The sequence below is a fragment of the Macaca thibetana genome, chromosome 2 (genome assembly GCF_024542745.1).
Source record: "Macaca thibetana thibetana isolate TM-01 chromosome 2, ASM2454274v1, whole genome shotgun sequence".
Lineage (NCBI taxonomy): Eukaryota > Metazoa > Chordata > Mammalia > Primates > Cercopithecidae > Macaca > Macaca thibetana.
This window is the reverse complement of record NC_065579.1, coordinates 82,752,377-82,775,027: the sequence shown is the minus strand read 5'-3', so window position 1 is coordinate 82,775,027 and position 22,651 is coordinate 82,752,377. Positions and strand designations below refer to the sequence as shown.

Here is a 22,651-nt window from a genome sequence, read left to right as displayed (position 1 = left end):
CTGGTTGTTTTGCCCGTTAATTGATGCAGTTTCTTCATAGCATCGATGGTCTTTACAATTTGGCATGTTTTTGCAGTGGCTGATATAGGTTGTTTCTTTCCATGTTTAGTGCTTCCTTCAAGGAGCCCTTGTAAGGCAGGCCTGGTGGTGGCAAAACTCTCTCAGCATTTGCTTGTCTGTAAAGGATTTCATTTCTCTTTCACTTATGAAGCGTAGTTTGGCTGGATATGAAATTCTGGGTTGAAAATTCTTTAAGAATGTTGAATATTGGCCTCTACTCTTTTCTGGCTTGTAGGGTTTCTGCCAAGAGGTCCGCTGTTAGTCTGATGGGCTTCCCTTTGTGGGTAACTCGACCTTTCTCTCTGGCTGCCCTTAACATTTTTTCCTTCATTTCAACTTTGGGGAATCTGACAATTACATGTCTTGGGGTTGCTCTTCTCAAGGTGTATCTTTGTGGAGTTCTCTGTGTTTCCTGAATTTGAATGTTGGCCTGCCTTGCTAGGTGGGGGAAGTTCTGCTGGACAATATCCTGCAGAGTGTTTTGCAACTTGGTTCCATTCTCCCCATCACTTTCAAGTACACCAATCAAACGTAGGTTTGGTGTTTTCAATAGTCCCATATTTCTTGGAGGCTTTGTTCGTTTCTTTTTACTCTTTTTTCTCTAACCATGTCTTCTTGCTTTATTTCATTAATTAATTTGATCTTCAATCACTGATGCCCTTTCTTCCACTTGATCGAATCAGCTATTGAAGCCTCTGCATGTGTCACGAAGTACTCATGCCATGGTTTTTAGCTCCATCAGGTCATTTAAGGTCTTCTCTACACTGTTTATTCTAGTTAGCCATTCATCTAACCTTTATTCAAGGTTTTTAGCTTCCTTGCGATGGGTTTGAACATGCTCCTTTAGCTCAGAGAAGTTTGTTATTACCCACTTTATGAAGTCTACTTCTGTCAGCTCGTCAAAGTCATTCTACTTCCAGCTTTGTTCCATTGCTGGCAAGGAGCTGTGACCCTTTGGAGAAGAGGCACTCTGATTTTTAGAATTTTCAGCTTTTCTGCTTTGGTTTCTCCCCATCTTTTTGGTTTTATCTACCTTTGGTCTTTGATGTTGGTGACCTACAGATGGGGTTTTGGTGTAGATGTCCTTTTTGTTGATGTTGATGCTATTCCTTTCTGTTTGTTGGTTTTCCTTCTAATAGGTCCCTCAGCTGCAGGAGTTTGCTGGAGGTCCACTCCAGACCCTGTTTGCCTGGGTATCACCAGCGGAGGCTGCAGAACAGCAAATACTGCAGAACAGCAAATATTGCTGCCTGATCCTTCCTCTGGAAGCTTCGTCCCAGAGGGGCATCCACCTATATGAGGTGTCTGTCGGCCCTTACTGTGAGGTGTCTCCCAGTTAGGCTACACGGGGGTCAGAGACCTACTTGAGGAGGCAGTCTGTCCATTCTCAGAGCTCAAATGCCATGTTGGGAGAACCACTGCTCTCTTCAGAGCTGTCAGACAGGGACGTTTAACTCTCCCAAAGTTGTCTGCTGCCTTTTTCTCAGCTAAGCCCTGGCCACTGAGGCAGAGTCTAGAGGCAGTAGGCCTTGCTGAGCTGTGGTGGGCTTTGCCCAGTTTGAGCTTCCCAGCTGCTTTGTTTACCTACTCAAGCCTCAGTAATGGCGAACGCCCCTTCCCCAACCAGGCTGCTGCCTTGAAGTTTGATCTCAGACTGCTGCACTAGCAATGAGCAAGGCTCTGTGGGCATGGGGCCCACCAAGCCAGGCACGGGAGAGTATCTCCTTGTTTGCCGGTTGCTGAGACCTTCGGAAAAGCACAGTATTCGGGTGGGAGTGTCCCATTTTTCCAGGTACAGTCTGTCACGGCTTCTCTTGGCTAGGAAAGGGAGATCCCCCGACTCCTTGGCTTCCCGGGTGAGGCGACACCTTCAGCTCGCTCTCTGTGGGCTGCACCCACTGTCCAACCAGTCCCAGTGAGATGAACCAGGTACCTCAGTTGGAAATGTGGATATTACCCATCTTCTGCATCAATCACGCTGGGAGCTGCAAACCAGAGCTGTTCCTATTCAGCCATCTTGTATTTTATTTTAGTTTTTGAGACAGGGTCTCACTCTGTCACCCAGCTGGAGTGTAGTGTTGCAGTCATGGCTCACTGCAGCCTCAACGTTCTGGGTTTAACCAATCCTTCCACCTCAGTGCTCCTGGTAGCTGGGACCATAGGTTTGCACCACCATGCCTGGCTTATTTTTTTTTTTTTTTAGAGATAGGGTCTTGTCATTTTGCCCAGTTTGGTCTCAAAGTCTTGGACTCAAGTGTTCCTTCTCCCTCAGCCTCCCAAAGTGCTGGGATTATAGGCATGAGCCACTGTCCCTGGCCCTAGTTCCATGGTTTTAAATTCCACCTACATACTAATAACTCCTCAGATTCTATCTGTAACCTGACCTCGTTCATAAACTCCAGGTTGGTCTCTCTTTGGACATCTAAAAGGATCTCAGACTTAACACAGCCAAGTGGGTCTCTTGATGCCCAGCGCTTCCCCCCTTTCTCTACATTGCATGGAGCCATCTCATGCTTCAGGTTTTAGTTGACGTGTATCTCCCCAGAGAAGCCTTATCTGCCCACCTCACCCTCTCCCTGTCCATTATCTGTTATATCATCCTGTTTTATTTTTTGCAGAGCAGTTGTTAGTCACTCTTTTTTCTTTGGTTGTGTGTGTGTACATACACACACACACACATATATGTATATATGTATATATGTATTCTGTTTATGTTCCCTAGAAAAGTTTCTCGAGGGCAGAGACTTTGCCTTTGTTCACTGTTTTATCTCCTTTTCTTAGAATGGTGGCCAGAACATAGAGGGTAGTCAGTAACTATTTAACCCCGTTATCTTCCGCCAGATTTGTAGATTCAAATTCTCAGCTGTTTTTAGAAGATTCCTAAACCTTCTTAGCCTTGACTTCCTTAGTGCTAATGTTGCAGCTTTTGTAGTTCGGCAAGTGGGAGGAAATGGCACACTGGCCTTTTCTCCCTGGTTGCTCGGTGAGCGGGAGGGAGGGTTGCAGTGTAAGGATGCTTTTGGTGCTGTTTCACCAGCTGGAGATCTCTGTGGCTGTTGTGCCCTTTGCCTGGGGCCTCGTTCCACCGAGCTCACTCCGCCCGCTCAGCCTGGCAGGCTGTGCTTGGCTTGTGCCTTGATCTGGATCTTGTGCCCGCTGAGGGATCTATGCTCAGCCCGTGGCTCCACTGGGTGTGTTGCCAGCAGCTTCTGCATTGGGTGTCGTCATTTAGATGAGGGGAATGTGGGTGGTGCCCGAAAACTCAGAGATGTCAGCAATGACGGAGTCCCAAGGGGTGTTACAACTGTCACCCAGGGAGTCCCAAGATCTGACCTCCCAAGAAATGTTGCAGCTTTCTGTTGTTCCCGCCACCTGCAGCTTGGTGAACAGGGGCATGTTACAGCTCATTTGGTCCCACCACCTGCAGTTCAGTGAACGGGTGTGCGTTACAGGTCGGCGTATCCTGGGTTCTTGTCCCACGACCAAGAGGAATAAGAGGAATAAGGTACATGGACACTGGAGAGTGAGTAGGGTGGAGAAGAATTCTGTTGAGCGACAGAAGGAAAGCTCTCAACGGAGAGGGGGCCCAAGAGTGATTAGCCCTCTGTTTAAGAGGGGACCCAAAAGAGGTTTGCCATCTGTGGGGGCTGAGTTTGGGATTTTTATGGGCTCAGAATGGGGGAGTGTGTGCTGATTGGTTCACGAGTGGGCTTGGAAAAAGCACCATTTAATTGCGTAAAAGGCATCGAGGAAGTTCTCACTCTGGTTGTGAACTCTACCTGGAACTGGCAGCTCAGTTTTCAGGCTATAAACTGTCTTTGGTTTGAAGGTTGGGTTTCACAGGGACCCATCCCTGTCTGCCTAGGAATTTGTCTGTCTCCAGTTGCTGTCACTAATCCACACATTGCACTGTCTCTTGGATTCATCGAGATGTCTTTCTGTTGTCTCAATCTCAGTATGTTGACTCTATCTTCTTCCCCAAAGCCTTTTTTCTTCCCCACACCTTTAAAAATTTTTCATAAATATTTCCATCTACCCTGCAGTTCACCTCCCTTCTGCCTTCTTATTCAATATGTTATTACTTGTTCTTACCTTCTTCATAGTTCCTGTGTCTTTCTCCATTATCCAGCCATGTTCTTGCTTCAGGCCTATTTTGCAAGCTCTTATCTGTCTCCACTCTGTCTAGGTAATGGTTTTTGGCTCCATAGCTTTAAATACCATCCACATTCTGATCGTTCCTGAGAGTCTGTCTTCATCCTGACCACACTCTTGAACTCCAGTTTGGTTGTGGGCTTCTATGATAACACACTATCTGATTTTTGTCTTACATTTTGACTACACATTCTCAATCTTATTTTCTGGATCTTCATTCTCTACTAGACTCTATATTGTAGTGTCCTAGGATTTTGTCCTTTACTCTCCTCTGTGTATCTTCCCAGCTTCCAGCTTGGTCTGCTACCCTGATGCTCATCTTTATCAAATGCAATCAAGTCGTGCACTGCTTTGCTTAAAGTTCCTCAGAGGCTCCCTGCTGCCTCTGAAGTCCAAATTCTTTATCGTGGGCAAAGGCATTAAGAATGAGCCCCCTGTGTGTTTCCATTTGTGCCTCTCCTCCAAAGGATCTAGAAGACCGTTATCTCTCCTTGTGGTCCCTCAACACAGAAGGCTGGGCTGTTGCTCATGCTATTTTCTTGGTGCACAGTTTTCTTTTCCCTTACTTCTTACCTCCCCTGTAAACATTTGCTCATTTAAAAAGATGAGTCAGTGGCCCCCTTTTCAGGGAAGTCTTCCTTGATACATTCAGGCTGGAGTAAGCAATTCCTTCTCTGTGTTCTCCTAGCAGTTTATTAGCTTCATTATAATACTTGGTTCATTTATCCAACAGTTATTTATTGCTTGCTTGCTATATTCTGGAAACCATTCTAGGCATTGGGATTAGAATGGTAAACAAGACAGATAAGGTCCTTATTTTCAAGGAGTCTACATTACAGAGCGGAGGAAAGTGGAAAAAAAAAAAACAAGTAAACCAACTATTATTTTAGACAGTGATTAGTGGTACTAAGATAAAATAAAACCAGACAGTGTGGTAATATGATGGTGTGTGTGTGGTGTGGGGAGGGGGAATGGTTGTGACACTTGAGAGTGAGTGAGGTCCAGTTTGAGTTGAGACTTGAAAGATTCTAGAAGGAGCCAGCCATACAGAGATCTGCAAGAGGTACATTCTAGGCAAAAGGAACAGTTAAGTACAAAGACCTTGGAGCTAGAGTGAGCTTGGCATATTTAAGGAGCAGATGCAGCCTAGTGAGCCAGGAGCATAATGTGCAGGGGAAAGGAAGGAGTTTTGTCTGACATAAGACCCAAGAGGTAGACGGGGCCAGGTCATGTAGGGCCTTATAGGTAAGATGTGTCAATTTTAAGTATAGCAGGAAGCCATTGGAAGAGTTTTATGTGAGGGAGTGACATGGAACTGATTCATGTCAAGAATTATTACCCTGGTTTATAATGAGCAGAATTCTAGGAGGACAAGATTAACAGCAGAGACCAATTAGGAGTTGTTATCTACTGCAAATGAAAATTGTTGGCACCTTGGATTACCACTGTTACCTACTGCAAACGAAAAATGTTGGTACCTTGGATTACTGTGGTATTTGTAGTATCCATGGAGAGAAGTGGAGTGATGTGGGATGTATTTTGAATGACAAGACTTGCTGATGGGTTGAATGTGTTGGGCTTAGGGAAGGATGGAATCAGGAAAAGGCCCCCTTGACTTTTCTTGAGTAACTTTGTGGATGGTGGTGCCATTTACCTACTGTGGATGACTAGTGGTGGTGGTAATGGTGGTGATGAGAAAGTTCTATGGAGGAGGAATCAAAAGTTATTTTAAGTTGGATATGCCTCTTAAGACATGAAAGTGTGGATGACCAGGAGAAAGTTGGATATATGGTTCTAAAGGTCAAGGATGGAGATTGATATGGGGAGTCACCAACTTACTCATGGTATTTGAAAGCTATATGTCTGGGTAAAATAACCTAGAGTCAGAGAGTAGAAGAGGGCCAAGGGTGGGTTCTTGGACATTGTAGAGTTTAGAGGTCTGATAGAGGAGGAGAGGTGGGGCGGGAAGAAAGACTATAGATGATAGTAGGAGGAATATTTCAAGAAGGAAATGAACTGTATCATGTTACTTTGAGTTCCAGTAAGATGAAGGCACATATGTGAACACTGGATTTGACTCTGGAGTTCACTGTGACCATGGTAAAAGCACCTTTAGGGTATTCAAGTGAGGAGAAGATGGATCTTAGTTCATTACTCTATTTAGCTGCTTACGTATCTGTCTCCTCCTTTATGTGCTAGTCCTTAGTTTATTTCTAAGGCTTAGCATATAAATAGATGGTGAATAAATGTTTGCCTGCAGGTTTTAGTTTTACAATGCAGTTTAAAGAATAATTTATTGTTTTACCCTTATGTAGAATGCTTTCCTAGTGTTGGCCCTTGCCACTAGTTTGTGTCAGTTCAAGGAATATAATCATGTGACTAATAACTTAAAATGTGATGAGAAAGGCAAATTCATGTTAGCAGAGCTTTTTAGTGCAACTTGAAGCCATCATGCTGTAGTGGAAAAGGGCCATTCTTTGATTTGGAAGGCCTGTCTCGGGCTTTGACTGTGCCATTTAGCCCCTGAGAAGGGAGCTGGGGGCAAGTTCCTTACAGTCTCTGGATCGCAGTTCCTTGGCTGTCATAAATGTACAATATTAACAAATTCCTCTTATAAGATTTTTGTGAGCAGCAAATGAATAAATGCAATTAACATCCTTTGTAAGTAAAAAGATACTCTGTAAGTGCAATTTTTAAAGAATAATTGAATTATCCATTTCATTACTAACTTATAAGTATATTAGATCAGAGTGTCATGAAATTCATATTTAACTGTGGCATATAAATTGCAAGAACTTGGGTGAGGACGCAGGTCACTGGAAAATGTGATACTTTTTTTGTTTGTTTGTTTTTGAGACAGAGTCTAACTTTGTCGCCTAGGCTGGAGTGCAGTGGTGTGATTTTAGCTCACTGCAACCTCCACCTCCCAGGTTCAAATGGTTCTCCTGCCTCAGCCTCCCGAGTAGCTGGGATTACAGGCGTGTGCCACCACGCTCAGCTAATTTTTGTATTTTTAGTAGAGACGGGATTTCACCATGTTGGTCAGGCTGGTCTTGAACTCCTGATCTCAGGTGACCCACCCTTCTCGGCCTCCCAGAGTGCTGGGATTACAGGCATGAGCCGCCGCACCCAGCCAATGTGATACTTTTTAAGAAACATATAGGAAATTAATTTCTTTTGCCTTTGTTCTCTTATCTTTCCCAGATAAGTTTAATCATTCTGTTAGAGCCAAAGAGTAGGCTCTTTTACTTCGAGATCTAGCAATCAAATCTAGCTAGTAGTCTTTTTACCCCCAGGATTGTGTATGTATGAAGGAATAAAGTGTAGTTAGTATTACTTGTGTTTTTTTCTTTTTTTTTTAAGTGATTAAGTAAATACATTTATTAACTCAGTTTGACACCCTTTCTCATGGTGATTACAGTTTTCTTTTTTTCCGTAGGAGATATCAAGACCCCTAGTAGATGCCTAAAACTGTGATATTTCTGAACCCTTCCATATGCATTTTTTTTTCCTGTACATACATAACCTATGATAAAGTTTAATTTATAAATTGGGCCAGTAAGAGAGTAACAACAATAACTAATTAGAAAAAAGAACAATTATAAAAATATACTGTCATGGAAATTATGTGAATGTGGTCTCTCTCTCAAAATATCTTAATATTTTTGGACCGCAGTTGACCATAGCTAACTGAAATTGCTGAAACTGCAGATAAGGGGGGACTGCTGTACTCATTTTATTTTTATTTCTAGGGTAAAAATCATGGTAAGAAACTCCGAAATTACTATGCAGCAAATAGCTGTCCTCCTCCTGCTAGAATGAGCAATATGGTCGAGCCTGCAGCTACTCCAGTTGTTCCAGTCCCTCCGCAGGTGAGACACATATGTCAGGGTGAAGCAGCATTAGGGTGGAAGCTGTAGTATGCACAAATGATTATGGATGACATTTGTCGTCCATGTGTCCATCAGGGTACAGTTGGGAAAATAATCCTGAAAGATGCTGCTTGGTACTTTTAACTCCTTGAACTACAGTGCTGGATTTAATGCAGGCCATTGTTACATGATTCTTTATACATTTCTTAAAATTCTGGGCTAAATGGGCCGAGCCCGGTGGCTCATTCCTGTAATCCCAGCACTTTGGGAGGCCGAGACGGGCGAATCACAAGGTCAAGAGATCAAGACCATCCTGGCTAACGTGATGAAACCCTGTCTCTATTAAAAATACAGACAATTAGCCGGGCGTGGTGGCGGGCACCTGTAGTCCCAGCTACTCAGGAGGCTGAGGCAGGAGAATGGCGTGAACCTGGGAGGCGGAGCTTGCAGTGAGCCAAGATCGCGCCACTGCACTCCAGCCTGGGCAACGGTGCAAGACTCCATCTCAAAAAAAAAAAAAAAAAAAAAAAAAAAATTCTGGGCTAAATGATTCTGAATGTCTAGGCTAACCCCAAAATGAAGAGATTTTCAAACATGTGTTCCTTTATTGCAGTTCATCTCATTTATTTCAGATTTTGCCTTCCAGTTGCAAAATTAGTTTTTTGAGATTGCTTATTACTTACCTCTATGCAGAGAGCCTGTATAAACATGTTTTGGACCTTGCTATTATGAAACAGACTTGAAAACCAAGTTCTTTTGCTCTTTGGAAGATAGAACAGGTGATTTAGGCAAGATATTCCTGTACCTTAATTATCTCTGAAACATAGAGTCTACTTCTTAATCTGTCTTTGAAGTGTTATATATCTGTAAAACAATACAGTGGTCATAAATAATAATAGTTATAACTGAGTACATATCGTGCCAGACACTGTGCTGAGAATGTTTCATACGTTGTTTCATTCAGGGCTGAGACTTCAGTGAGGTGATGGATGCACTAAACTTGGGCATACAATTTAAGAAGGAGCCAAAAAACTCAGTAATCAAGATAGATATTTAATGTAACATTTTAGAAATATAAAACTGATGTAAAATAGTAGTGAACAAAACATTAAAAACTTAAGTATTACTGATTTTCCTTTTGTCCCAGGCTGCAATATGACTTGGCATGGCTCTGTTACTGATTCTGAATGTAAAATTTTGGTATTTTATTAATCATTAATTTTTTTGCATTAAATTTAATTTTTTAAGCCAGGTGTGGTGGCGCATGCCGGTAGTCTCAGCTACTTGGGAGGCTGAGGCACAAGAATCACTTGAACCTGGGGGGTGGAGGTTGCAGTGAGCCAAGATTGTGCCACTTCATTCCAGTCTGGGCGACAGAGCGAGACTGTCTCAAAAAAATAAAAAGAAAATTTAATTTAAAAAATACTCCATTAAAGTATTATTTGTCTTAATTACTGAGTTTTTTTTGATGCTCTGTTAAATTCTGAACCCAAGACAAGTGTCTCACTTGCTTCATTTTAGTCCCAGGTCCTGACCTCATTTAATGCTTTCAACAACTTAGAGGTATTGGCCATATTACTCAAATTGGTGTCCATGGTCCGGTAGTATCAGCCTCACTGGAAGTTTATTAGAAGCTTAGATGAGCTAAGTAACTTTCCATGATGTTACATGTTTTCTAAAGTGGTGGAACAAGAATTTCTTTCTTTTTTTCTTTGTTTTTTTGAGATGAAGTTTTGCTCTTGTTGCCCAGACTGGAGTGCAATGGTGCGATCTTGGCTTACTGCAACCTCCATCTCCTGGATTCAAGGGATTCTCCTGCCTCAACCTCCCGAGTAGCTGGGATTCCAGGTGCCCACCACCACACCCAGCTAATTTTTGTTATTTTTAGTAGAGGCAGGGTTTCGTCATGTTGGCCAGGCTAGTCTTGAACTCCTGACTCCAGGTGATCCACCTACCTTGGCCTCCCAAGGTGCTGGGACTACAGGCATGAGCTACCGCACCTGGCCCAAGAATTTCTTTTGATCTTAGACCTTTACTCCTAACCAGCTTGTATCATTTTACTTTTCTGAGTGTTAGTTTTTAGTACTTAAAAGTGTGGGTAGCAATTCTGGCTGTTCGGGATTTGTGGGGAAAACGAGATATATAAAAAACCAAATCAGAGAACAAGAAGATACCCAGAGAGATCTTCAAGCTGCATAGTTTTCCTGTCACTGGTTTCTGAAGGCTGCTCTGGAATTGAATAGCTGCCCCCCGCAGTGGGGGCTGTTTTCAGTGGGCTCCACCCTCCTGGGCAGGCAGCCTAAGCCTTTCTTTATAGCACACCCCAGAAAAATCTTCCCTTCCAAGTGAAATGATGCTATTTTCTGCAACTGTTCCTGATATATATGGTTTCCAGATCTTTATCGTGTAGTATATTATTCTCTTTTGGCCAAAACCTAGTGTGTCATTTTTTTTGGTTAACCTAATATTTACTGAGTGCCTACTACCTTCTGGGCCCTCTGTTAGGCTCTCTTTAACATGTTATTCCTCAACCTGAATACAGTTGTCTGGATTTGCTACTCATTTTTAGTTTTTTCCTGATTATATCTAGCTTGTTTGTAGACTCTTTGAGGACAGGGGCTCTTTTCAAAAAAATATATGACTACATATCCCTTCTGGACTAGACAGCAATCCTAATAAATAGTTAAAAGTCAGTAAATGCTTATTGATGGATTCTGCATAGACTTTACTCTTTCCCGAAATGTGGTTTTAGGCCTTACCTATTTACCCATGACTTACTGTCCTAAATCTAAGGTTTTAAAACTCTTTTAAAAAATGTCTTCAGTGGCGACAGCAATGAGCCATTCACTAATTGGGTACCTGTGTGATTATAATGCAAAACCATGATTAAGTATCTCCCAGCCTTTTTGTTTTCCTGGAATGAATTGTTTTCCTGATGAAGCTTAATGCTTGTGGTCATGCCATATCCTTTGGTTGTTTTTCAGCTCTTAGAAAGACCTTTGAGGAGAAGGAGGAAGCTCCATATTTTTTTAACCTTGTTTCTTTTTGTGTCTTTGATGTCAGATGGGCTCCTTTAAGCCAGGAGGCCGAGTGATCCTGGCCACAGAGAATGATTACTGTAAGCTCTGTGACGCCTCCTTCAGTTCCCCGGCTGTGGCTCAGGCTCACTATCAAGGGAAGAATCATGCCAAGAGGCTGCGGCTGGCAGAAGCTCAGAGTAACTCATTCTCGTAGGTATTGCCATTTTCTCTGAGGCCAAAGTGTTATGTGAGATTGATTGTCTTTAAAGAAAAAGAGTAGAAAGGGATTCTTGTTTAGAAGACTCACTCTTTTTTAAACTTCTTTTCTCCAGGGAATCCTCAGAGCTGGGTCAACGGCGGGCCAGGAAAGAAGGGAATGAGTTTAAGATGATGCCTAACAGGAGAAATATGTATACAGTACAGAATAATTCAGGTATCTTGTCTGTTTCCACATGCCTTGGCGACATTCTGTACATAGTTTCCTTTGTTTTTGTTTCTTTTAATGATAATAGATAGCCCTGAGAATTTGGAGTTAAGTCTGTGTTTTATTGAATTAGTCTAGGCTGGTGTGTATTTCAGGTCTCATTTATTTTATTTATTCTTATAAATACTAAATATATTATTTATTTTGGTTTTACACCATAGTCTATGTTTTAGGATCTCTTAACATTGTCCCTTTATGTTTGTTTATATTTGCCAGCTGAGAAATATAAAAGGCATGATAAAAATGGGCTACTTGGTTTAAAGTTGTACCATGTTAAAAAAAAAAAAAAAGATTCTAAAGCAGTGGTTTTTAACCAGGCTAGTGAAACAGAATTACCCGAGGAGTCTTTACAAAATGCCTGAACCATGACTTAGAGATTTTCAACGAGTAAATTTGGAGTGGGACCCAGACATATGCGTGTTTTGAAAATGCTTACTTGATGCTTCTGATATACACATTTAGTTCACAAACACTGATTTATAGGAATAAATTCTGCATTTTCTGATAGTCTTCAGTAGGGAGAGTGGGCTGAGTCGTCCCTCACCCTCCCCTCTACTTCAGCGTCTGATTCATGCACATGCCCGCAGAGGTCATTTACTTGAACAGTGAAAGAAATAGAAAACAGAGCTAACTGAAAAACCAGAGAGGCCTACTATAAAAAGGACATATAGCAAACACAATTCAGGCCAGGCGCCGGTGGCTCATGCCTGTAATCCCAGCACTTTGGGAGGCTGAGGTAGGTAGATCACCTGAGGTCAAGAGTTCGAGATCAGCCTGACCAACATGGTGAAACCCTGTGTCTACTGAAAGTACAAAATTAGCTGGGCATGGTGGCATGCGCCTGCAATCCCAGTTATTTGGGAGGCTGAGGCAGGAGAATCGCTTGAACCTGGGAGGTGGAGGCTACAGTGAGCTGAGATTGCACCACTGCACTCAGTCTGGGTGACAGAGCAAGATTCTGTCTCAAAAAAAAAAAAAAAAAAAAAAAAAAAAGGAAAAGCACAATTCATTATGATTAATAAAAGTCTAAACATGTATTAGTAATTATAATAAAAGTAAAATTACCAAAGTCCAAAAAATGTTAAATTGGATGAAAGAAATCTATCTGAAATGAAAGAAGCTGGGATAGCTGTATTAATATCAGAAAAATAAATTTTAGGATAGATTATGTTCTCTGACAGTGCAATGAATACAATGAAATGAGATGTCAACAACAAAAATAGAAAAGCAAACACAATTTCCATTTGTTTGGGAATTTAAAAACACTTCTAAATAACTCATGGTTCAAAGAAACAGTTATACTGGAAATTAAAAATTCTTACAATGAAACAGCAATGAACATATATTAACACTTGTAGGATGCAGTGAAAGCAGTATTTCGAGAAAAGCATTACACAGATATTATTATAGTGGAAGTGAAAAGCAGAAAGTTAATGAACTCTAAGGGTCCAGCGTATGAGATCAGTAATGTAGAAAGAGGAAAATGAAATGATCAATAATGTCACCAACGCTTTTGCAGATTTCATTCTAGTCTCGTCATATATATGACTTCTTTAAAATAGAAATGGGATCCTAGTTTGGGATATTCATAGTTTACTTAATAGCATAAGAGTTTTCTATAGCATTATTATGTTTAGCAACTGCATAGTTTTCCATTGCATTCATTATCATATTTTCTTTAATCCTATTTTTGAATCTCTCCTTCCCCCTAAATTTTTGTTTTTATAATCATTGCTGAGGTAAACATATTGCTATTAAATCTCAGTGTGAAAATTCTTAATATTTTCTTAGGATAATTCTTACAAGTAGAATTTTTGGATTAATGGGGTAACATAAGCGTAAGACTTCTGATATAATGCTTGGAAATTAAAGTATTTTTTAAAAGTGTATTCACTTTTTTAGAGACACAGCCATTTGGAATTTGGGTTTGACTCTATAGCAATTTTTCTGACAATAGTTGGAGGAATCATTTTATCTTTTTAGATCAAACCTGCGTAAGATTGTAATTTAAAAAATCCATTAACTTCACATTCACTTAAGGCTAAGAATCTGTGAATTTTGTAATTTGAACTTAGAATTACAAATTACAGTGATAATTGGTCAGGTTGTCATTCACTTAATGAATATTTTGAATATATTATTTTTATCTCTTGCTTTAGCAGGTCCTTACTTCAATCCCCGCTCTCGGCAGAGAATTCCACGTGATCTGGCCATGTGTGTTACTCCAAGTGGCCAGTTTTACTGTTCAATGTGTAATGTTGGGGCTGGCGAAGAGATGGAATTCCGGCAGCATTTAGAGAGCAAGCAACATAAGAGCAAGGTGTCGGAACAGCGGTACAGGAATGAGATGGAAAATCTGGGATATGTATAGTGATTATCACATTAAGATAGAGCAGCTCGCTCTGCCTGTTGTTTGCCTTTTGTCAACTTGCCCTGCTTTGTGGTCCTTTTGATATGAGTACATTCCTCTGCTTAATGTTAATACATGTAACCCATGGTGGTACCATAAGATGTCAAAACCTGGGGGTCCAGGGGCGGGGTAGGGGGAGGCGGGTGTGGAGAACGTGCTTCTCTTAGGTCATAACGCTTTTGCAGGGTCAATTGTGTTGAGCTGCTCATAGCATGTGACCTACCTACCCCATCAGAAATAACTTGCCCGAGTTCTGATCAACTGGTAGCCTGACTGCTTAGAATTTGACTATTTAAAAGTTTCATTTTCTTTTGCAATTTTAGTTTTGTGTACCGTTAAAGAATAGTATTGAATTCTTTTTAGATCACAGTAAAAATAGGTTGGCAGAGATTTCAGTTTCCCAGGGCTTAACCAGAACGACCACCTCAATGCATTGTCAGTAGAATACATTATTAGAAACTGTTAAGGTCTTTCCTGGGACATTTTTTTTCTGCCATTTTCTTTTGCAGTTGTAGTTTTATGTACTGTTAAAGAATTGTATTGAATTCTTTTTAGATCAAAGTAAAAATAGGTCAGCAGAGATTTCAGTTTCCCAGGGCTTAACCAGAACCGCCACCTCAATGCATTGTCAGTAGGATACATTATTATAAACTGTTAGGGTCTTTCCTAGGACATTTTTTTTTTCTGTATCATGTCTCCCCATCATTGAAATGCAAGTTTTGTTGAATTCAAATACTCCCACTGAGCTTGTATACTTCCAAACAGCTAAACTTGATTTCCAGTTGTGGATTTCATACATGTAATTGCTGCCTTCTTCCCTCCTCTTTTTCCCCCCTCATTGAATCAGCTTGTCTAACAAGCTCATTTTCATGCCCCAGCTGTGCTGTGGGTTTTCCAAACCTCATATTTGAATATTCAATGAGTTTAAGATGGATATGATTTAAAAAAAATACATTTTCCAGTGGATTTTAGGAAACAAAGGTATGTTTGATTTTTCGATTTTAGAGTTACTTCTTCATTGATAGTAACATGCACTTATATCATGATCTAAACCATAAGTTCAGATTGCTTGACATTTTGTTTTGCCACTTTCTTTTTTGATAATCTGACTCTTACGCTTTACTTACATTTTCCTTTGTCTTGCCAGTCTGTTGGCCATCCTGAAAAATATCACCACCTGCTGTTTCATATACAGAGAGGAATTTTTAAAAAAGCAAATAAAGTTTCACTGTCTTCGTTTCCAGTAGAAATATATACGAACTATGGTTTTACTCTTTGTAATTCAGCTTTCTTGAAGATACTAACAAGTATATGATAGATCACTTTGACATCTGATAATTATATCAGTATTATTATTTTCATTTTTTTGTGTTTAAAATAAGAAGCTGTATGAACCCAGGAGGTGGAGGTTGCAGTGAGCCAAGATCATGCCACTGCACTCCAGCCTGGGCGACAGAGCAAGACTCCGTATCAGAAAAAAAAAAAAAAAAAAAAAAAAAGCTATAATGTGTATCTAGATTAACTAATGGAGTGCTCTGTGAATATTCATTAACTACATTTTATCTATTTACTATATTTTATATGGGTAAGACTAGTGGTCATCCATATTTCTTTTGAAAGGCCTCTTGATCAGGAAGTTTATATTTTAAGCAATATATTTGCACAATGGTCAGTTCACATACGATTGCTTGTTTTACTAATTAGAGATACAACTTCTATTTTTTCTCGAGAATTCTGTAGGCAAATAGATGGGGAAGGCAAATTACAATCATTCTTTTTCTGTAATACTTTGGGACAATTTTTAAACAAATCAGACCCATGTTTAAAAATGAGTTTTGTATGATTAACCCTTGTATAGTATCCAGTTACTGTCTTCTATTGAAGTGGTGGTTCTTTGAGAAGTAGAATTATTTTGTAACATTTTTTTCTCCCAGAAACAGAAGAATCAACTACTATTCTGTTAGGATTCTATCTAGACCTGTGACTCTTAGTATAACAACCCTTTTATTTTTTATTTTTTTCCAGTAATGTATGAAGTAGAGTTGCTTAGTTTTGAGCAATTTAGGGCTTTTCCTATTGGCCAGTAGGGTTATTCATTTTGCTGCTAAGTGTAATTTTTTGATTAATTTTAACATTATAGTGCTGGCCACTTGGTTCTATGATTACCTAAAAATCTAGTTTTTTTTCTCTGTAGGTAGATTGTATATGCACACCCCCCCACACACACACACATGCACATGTATGTTGCCATAGAGAGGTATTTCAACCCTTATTTCAAATAACAGTAGAAGATACGAACATGAATTTATATTTTGTAAAAATAGTATTCATCCACTTTGTTTTCCATTGGAAGTAGTTTTAAAAGAAGGGTTCCCCTTGCTCTCTCCACTTAACAATTTCATTATATACATAGAAAAAGCAGCGGACTTAAGGGCTTGATGTTTTTTCAGGCCTTGTGTATTCAGGTTTCCAGTTTCCCAGTGCCCTTAATGGATATTATGAATGCATAAGCGCATTTTCTTTTAAAGAAAGAAGTTAGATTTATAGTGTTATTTCTTACTTGCTGTATTTCTTTGCACTATAAAAGAACTATGTATTTGTTTTATATGACACTTTAGTACCGTATTGCCTACAATAACTCAATTTGCTTCTTAATTTCCAAACTCTGGGAAGTTGATAAATAACTTCCATGATCACTTGTAAAAGTTACATGCACATCTGAAAAAAAATCACAAATCTCTATGACAGTAGTGTGTGTTTTGAGCTTGTTACCTTGCAGTATTCTTCTCTGTTCCATAGGTGAAAACAAAGGGTGACAGAGGTTATCAGACAGGAAATGCCTAAATAGATACATCTCTGCATGGTACAATTTCTCATATTCATGTATTCCTTAGACAGTGTTTTTTCTCTGTCTAAGCAGACTGTTGTTTCTTCTGAGTCAGTGATATGTGATCTTTGTTGGTTTCATTTTGTGAAGCTCAGTCTGGCTCTGTAACATATTTTAGGATTTGCACCTTGTGCTCCCCAGGAATTATGTTAGTGTCTTTATCTATGCTGTCTTCAAGGATGGACAGAGGCCTAAACAACAACAACAAAAAATTAGGAAAAAAAACCCAGAAAACTTAGATTTCAGTAATCATCCATAGCAACGCATACCATCAGTCTCTTTTCTCTGTGAATAATATCTTGTGTAAGTTGTCATAAAAAATCGATGTTAGAAGATGACAATTAGAATTCTTCTTAGGTATTGAGGGTAAGAAGTTGTAAAGAAAGAGAATTAGTGTTTCAATTAAAAGATTGGATTGCATATACCTTTGAAGTGCTTTTGTAAAAAAAGTTCAGTTACCAAACTGAGTGTGCCCTGTAATCCTTTTGAGTACACCGAAGATACTTTGAAAATACTTTGTTGGTCTTGACTTTGTACATCATGTCCTGCAACTTGTAAATATGTGCATGTTGTTTATGTTTGTCTGCCTGTCTCTTATTGTACTAAATTCTGCAAGGTGAATAATTCTTTATACCATTTATTTGGAAAAAGTTCCTCCTCCAACTCTTCCTCACCATTCACCTTTTAATTAGTTGGTAAACTTAGAAAACCAGTTAGGATTTTTGAAGCTCTGAGTTTAAAAGAAGAATAGTGGCTACTTGACATTATCCTTACGTCCCCTTGACTTAAAAAGCTAACAAGAAGCATGAGATCTTCCGCCTCCTTTTAGAAAGCTTTTCTACAGAACTATATGCTTGCTTATAGCTACCTATCGACAGTTAGGACAGGGAGAAAGGGAGATATGTATGTCTGGTTACATCTTCCTTCACTCCTAAATTGGCTGGGACAGCAAGCAACAACAGTTTGAGGTTCAGTGACCTACGTAAAATGAGTCTGGTTTGTGTCAGGGGACACATGTAACTGTGTGACATGGTATTTTCTACAGAGAGGACTAGGAAGGGTGGTTTTGGAACCTAACCTACTTTATGTCCTCATTGTCAGAACTTAGGTTGGAAATCCTCTCTAAAGAACTTGGTGAGGAATATTCTAGGCCAATAGAGCTGCTTTAGAAAGAAATTGAGACATGTTTTGTCAGGACAGATAAAAGTTTAATGCAGGTTTTTGAACAGATGTTTCAAAAAAATCTGACCTTACCAACTATTTCTTTTCTTCTAGCCAAATCATTGTACAGGAGTTTCATATATGATAAAAAAGTGTTTTGTTGTTGTTTTTGCTTTCTTGGCAGGGGAGAACCCCTACCATTGTGAGCTGTTACTGTCACTCTAGCTGAATGGACAAATAGCTGTGTAAATAGCTTCTCATAAACCATTTCTACTGATAGCTGTTTGACTTTTTCTTCCCATTACGAATGGGAGGAACATTTGTAAACTTCCTTTTCTGGGTAGCTACCAAAAAACGTACTGGCTAATGGTCCCATGTGACCTTGTCTCCGTTAAGCCCAGAATCTGAGTGCCTTTAGCAAGTATTAGCATTTCACCGAGAGAAGAGATGACAGAATTATTGCTATTAATCACCATTCATAAATAGGAGCTTGGAATAACAAAGGTCTGTGTGAATTCTGTTCTATATCTTTTTTTTTCCCTTTCTTAATGCAATCTCAATTTGATATCAAGTAAAACTATTGTCATTATTATCAGAAACCATACATTCTGAAAATGAATCCAGTTGTCCCAAGCTGGCAGCAGACATAGATCATTTTTCACCTTGATCTGTGTTGCATTTGTACTCGGTGAATGGCAGTGTGGTCGATTGGAAGAACTTGACACTGATGTTTGGAAAAATTCTTTATTCTAGTGGTCATTTTCAAACTTGTCTTTTCTGTAGAGAGGGGAAAATTATGTATTTGCAACTAAAGCATATGAAGAGACTGGCACAATAATTATTAGTTGTGTTAGTTCATTTCTATATTAAATGAAGTATCTTCACGAATCAGGTTTGAGGCCTTAAAAGCAAAAATTTCCCTAGTTTAATTAATTTAAAATTCTAAATTGCCTGAGTACTTAGAATCTTTGAAACACATTGCTAGACTAATTTTATTATAGAAATGTTAACATGTTCCTCAACATTTTCTCAAGAAAATTTTCAGACGTATATCAAAGTTGGAAAAACTTCTCAGTATAACCACTGCTAGTTTCTGCCATCAACATTTGACTATACTTGTATTGCCACCTGTCTGTTCATATCTCCATCCCTCTTTTCATCCATTGATCCATCAGGTTTTTTTTTTTTTTTTTTTTTAAAGAACATTCCAAAGTAAATTTTAGGCAATACACTGCCCTAAATTCTTAGCATGGGTGTCATTAATTAAGGTTTAACATTCATTTAAATATCTTTTTTTGAAAGCGATGTATTAAGTTGATAACCTGAGCCAATTAATACACTTTTTTTTTCCTCCTGTGGACTTTTGTCTTCCAGTTTCTCTTCTTGTGTGTGCTTACGGTGAGGGAGGACAATTCTCAAATACAAGTTTATTTTAGAATTGGTCATTTTTAAATGCTTGTCATAAATTTTAAAATTTCAATATAATTTTTCTTTTCCCTACTTCTGATGATGTATTTTTGCCAAACTATGCAGCTTCTTCAAAAAACTGTAAATTACTGATTGGGGTTTATGAAATCAGCGAATACCTCATTTCAATCTGTTGCTGCTTTTCTCCCTCTTGTCACTTCTCCTTTCACTACTTTGAGCTGCTCTACCAGAAGGTAGAGGGGAGTAAGGGTCAAACCCCTATATAATTAGCTGTTTTAAACAACTCTAGGAGAACAGATTTAGTAGCTTAGTAAGTTGAAGCTATTAATTTTTCTAAAGAATTCTGTTTGAATTCTCTGAGAATTGTAATTATCCATGTTTCCTCCAACTATAATTAGCAGAATTAAAAATGATTGTACTGTACAATGAGTTGTTGAAATTGTAAGCCTTAGTAACCATCTTTAGCTTTACTGTAGTCATGTTTAGAAAATTTTTTTTTACATATGCCTTTATTTTTATGCCCACTTTTTGTGAATAAATCTAAAGAATTTAAGTGACTTTCTTCAGGTCATGAAGATTCAGTGGGTAGAATTGAATCAGAATTGAAGTGTTCCAGATTCATATTCTTGTGTGTGTTTGATAAAATTCATGGCTTCCAAAGTAATTGAATACTTCCTTTGGGCACTTGGAGGGAAAATACATATTTTTACTAATTACACTTTTATTTTTGGACATTTGGCAGTTGTTTGAACTTAAAGATATTCTCATGGCTATAGTTCCAAATTAAGCCTGATGCAGTTACTAAAAATCTTGCTGCACTGTTGAATACTAATAATGCAGCATTTATCAGATGTTTTTGCATTTTGATGACCTTCATGATTCATTTATAAGTCTTTGTAAGTGCTTAAGCGACCCCCTCACTAGTGAAAATAATAAATGTTCTATATCATTTATTATTGGTGTATTCTCTACATGATATATTTTTTTAAGGAAAAGTAATTCCACATGTCAGAATGAGTGATATCCTAGGGCAGAGCGCATATAGAGCAGTTTATTTCTACTCTGCAAATATGGCATGTACAGTAACAAAACTCTTTTGGAGTGGCTGGTCATTGTTTTGCCCTCTTTTGGTACCTGAGTACCTTTCTGGGGTTTTGTAAATCGTGTGTCATTTGTAAGAATTTCACGTTAACTCTGCGTTACTTGGTGTTCACCTGTGGTATCCTTGACTGACCATAATGATTTAGTTTGGGTATGATGTGTCTGCTTTGAAATGCCTTACTGGAGTATGTCAGATCCTGCTTTAAAGCATTCCATTTATCTGCTGGGACAATAAGTTGCCTCTCCTTGGATATGTGCTCTAGATTCAGAAGCAAAACTGATTTTGCTTTCTCCATTAAGGTTGCATTTTAATGCACTTATTGTTTTAAATTAGAGAATAAAATGTAAAACCAAGGGAGACTTTAGAACCCTTCATTTAATGGCATGGCAAACTTTTAAAACTGCTTTTGCTATTTCACTAGAACTATCTTTGGTAAAGGATATAGCTAAAAAATGTCAGCCCAAACTGTGTGTAATTAGGGTGGTTGATTAAAATTTTCTCTAAATGTCATCCAGGGACTTAAGATCTGTGTGTGCTGCTGGGTCAGAATGCCAGTCACTGCTTTGGAAATCTGTGTTCTGGGGCTGCAGAATGACACCTGTGTCATGGGATTAAAACCAATCAACTGTGAATTGTGAAATTGAAATTGCTCTTTCGGTTTTATTTTCTTTAGCACATTGAGTATAGAAATCTGAAACTTATTTAAAATTTATACTGCTTTTGTTGATGGCTCATTTTGGCTGTGTATCCTGACTTATGTACTGATTTCTGATAAAGGCTTGACATTATTATAACAGGCATTTTGTGTTCCAATTTAATAAAATGGTTTCTGAGTCTTGTCTGAAAATTGTTTGGTTATGAGTTGAAGATCAAGGGAAGAAGGTAAATTGTCGACACTGAGACACTATTTTGATGCCGATTCTCCATGACTACGGGTTCCCCATTCATCAGTCTCCTCACGATCTGCCATGTTCTTCTGGAAATCATGCAAAGTACAGTAAGCTTTTAGGTTGGCAGTAGAATCAACCTAGCTGCTCACACTGCCTGTTCTCGCCATCACTGGAGTTAGCCTGGAACTGGAGTGAGTTCTCAATTTTGTTGATAGATTTTAATATTTATTTTCCCTTCAAATTTTAAGAAAGTTGGCCTTAGTACCATAAACACTGCTGGAAATAAACACGTTATTAAAAAGCATATACCCATTAGTGTTTTGGGTGTTTCACATATAAAATACTCTTACAAATATAATCAATTTATATATGCAACATAATTGAGATGTGGTCCTTTACACAGCCTGGTTTTCTGTATACAGTGTACTTTTGAATTTCAATGCTCATTCAAAAAAGTAGATTATAGGCTGTAAGATGCTGTTATGCTTTGATACATCAGGATGCAAGACACATACCCTTACTGTTGTGGGAAAAATTCTTGGGTCTGCGCACAAAAATAATGTTTCTGAATGAAGTGAATAGATCACATTGAATTCGTGTGTTGTAAAGTACTCAAGGCATCAGCTCATTTTATTAAATCATCTCCAGGAGATTCTTAGCTTAAAAAAAGCCACGATAATATGCACCAAAAAAGTCTTAAATGATTTCAGATTTTCAGCCTTTTTAGGCATTTCTGAGGCTCATTCATTGGCTGAAAATCTATTCAAGATGAAATGCTGGGTGTTATCCTTTATAATTTCTTAAAAGGCTAGTGATAAAGTTTCCCAGTCTATGATAAATTTATAGAAGATTATAAAGATCAGAAATAGATCTTTTTGTGATGAGTTTTAAGATTTTTATCATCTGAGTTGAGGCTTAAACCACCAAGTTTTATTCTTAATTGTGGGATCTTCATAACTTGAAAATTAAGAATTACAAAAAGATGAAGACAGATAGCTATTGTGTAATGTGAATATTATTTTAAAGGGATCTGATTATGAGTTCTTACCAAAAAAATCCCCTAAAAATACATTTCATTGTTTTTATCTTCAAGTCTGTGTGTGTATGTGTGTACGTATATTTAGGGGGCATGTATACTAGGAGGGAGTTAATGGAAATACGTTTTAAGATGATCAAATGCTAATA

At 38.7% G+C, this 22,651-nt stretch overlaps 1 protein-coding gene across 4 annotated transcripts in view; it reads left to right on the top strand.

The window, feature by feature from the left end:
• Positions 1-21,423, top strand: part of ZMAT3 (zinc finger matrin-type 3) — a 54,359-nt gene extending 32,936 nt beyond the window's left edge. For 2 of the 4 annotated variants that reach the window (XM_050778321.1, XM_050778318.1), the window contains 4 exons: positions 7,965-8,084; positions 11,148-11,314; positions 11,437-11,537; positions 13,748-21,423. In XM_050778321.1, the coding sequence (XP_050634278.1) occupies positions 7,965-8,084; positions 11,148-11,314; positions 11,437-11,537; positions 13,748-13,959 (600 nt within the window). In that variant the 3' untranslated portion in view covers positions 13,960-21,423. The remainder of the gene's footprint in view (positions 1-7,964; positions 8,085-11,147; positions 11,315-11,436; positions 11,538-13,747) is intronic. The other 2 variants (XM_050778319.1, XM_050778320.1) reach the window with 2 other exon arrangements.
• Positions 21,424-22,651: the final 1,228 nt, after the last annotated feature.